The 1442-nt window shown below is 40.8% G+C and overlaps 1 protein-coding gene across 2 annotated transcripts in view; it reads left to right on the top strand.

Moving 5' to 3' along the window:
• Positions 1-1149, top strand: part of LOC116379223 (lysophosphatidylserine lipase ABHD12-like) — a 4662-nt gene extending 3513 nt beyond the window's left edge. For both annotated transcript variants that reach the window (XM_031841165.1, XM_031841164.1), the window contains one exon: positions 748-1149. In XM_031841165.1, the coding sequence (XP_031697025.1) occupies positions 748-793 (46 nt within the window). In that variant the 3' untranslated portion in view covers positions 794-1149. The remainder of the gene's footprint in view (positions 1-747) is intronic.
• The last annotated feature ends 293 nt before the right edge of the window (positions 1150-1442 follow it).

Genomic DNA, 1442 nt, shown 5'->3' with positions numbered 1-1442 from the left:
TGAAGCTACACTACCTCAAAGCTCTACGTTCTATAGTGTGACACTACACTACGTCAAAGCTCTACGTTCTATAGTGTGAAGCTACACTACGTCAAAGCTCTACGTTCTATAGTGTGAAGCTACACTACGTCAACGCTCTACGTTCTATAGTGTGACGCTACACTACGTCAAAGCTCTGCGTTCTATAGTGTGACGCTACACTACGTCAAAGCTCTGCGTTCTATAGTGTGACGCTACACTACGTCAAAGCTCTGCGTTCTATAGTGTGACGCTACACTACGTCAAAGCTCTACGTTCTATAGTGTGACGCTACACTACGTCAAAGCTCTACGTTCTATGGTGTGACGCTACACTGTCAAAGCTCTACGTTCTATAGTGTGACGCTACACTGTCAAAGCTCTATGTTCCATAGTGTGACACTACACTACGTCAAAGCTCTACGTTCTATAGTCTGAAGCTACACTACGTCAAAGCTCTACGTTCTATAGTGAAGCTACACTACGTCAAAGCTCTATGTTCTATAGTGTGAAGCTACAGCTGCAACGATCAGTCGATTGACCCAAAGATAATGCAACAATCATTGAGACAATTGATTGAATCAATTAAGTCATTTTAATGCATCAAATGCAGTAAATGGAGATTTCTCTGTTTTATATCAAATCAAAGTGAATATCTGAACAAACGAGATTAAATGAATCTTTGTTCTACAAAATGTCTTTTAAAGTTTCTTTTTGTGTTTCGTTGCAGCGATTTCTTCGGCTCAGCTCCTCAACACACGGACGACTCAACCTGAAGACAGACGCGCGCGCGCGCGCGCACACACACACACACACACACACACACACACACACACACACACACGTACGTACGTTACTGTTTCTGATCAGACTGAATATCCTGGTATGAGCTGAAACACACACTCTTCGTGTCTGCGGTCGCATTCCTCTCACCGTCTGAAGGGCGACGAGGAGCAAACAGGAAGAGACAACTTTCTGTTCAACTTTCACTTCTGAATATTTAGATCATCTTGATTCTTTACAGTCTGTGATTTTCATCTTGGCTCTCGGAATGTCTCCGACTCTCCAACATCTGCTTTGTTAAGCCTGTTCTGACTTGAATTATGAATTAAATATTTCTTGTTTTATGTAACTGTGGTTTTGTTTTTTGGGTGAAAGATACGAAAACTCTGAAAGGAAAATAAACGTCCTCAAAACAACAGGCTTCAGCATCAGACATCAGTATTTAATAAACTGATCAGTGTTTAGTTTGTGTCTGACTAAGTCATAAAAGTCATATATTGTACATATATATGTATGGATACTGTGTGTATGTATGTATGTACAGTGGGTACGGAAAGTATTCAGATCCCTTTAAATTTTTCACTCTTTGTTTCAGTGAGTGCTGCAGAAATTCTTTTGTAACCTTGGCCAGATCTGTGCCTT

This window comes from Anarrhichthys ocellatus, unplaced genomic scaffold (assembly GCF_004355925.1).
Source record: "Anarrhichthys ocellatus isolate YVR2014 unplaced genomic scaffold, GSC_Weel_1.0 scaffold3923, whole genome shotgun sequence".
NCBI lineage: Eukaryota > Metazoa > Chordata > Actinopteri > Perciformes > Anarhichadidae > Anarrhichthys > Anarrhichthys ocellatus.
The sequence above is the reverse complement of the archived record's forward strand: the minus strand, read 5'-3'. Positions and strand labels throughout refer to the sequence as shown.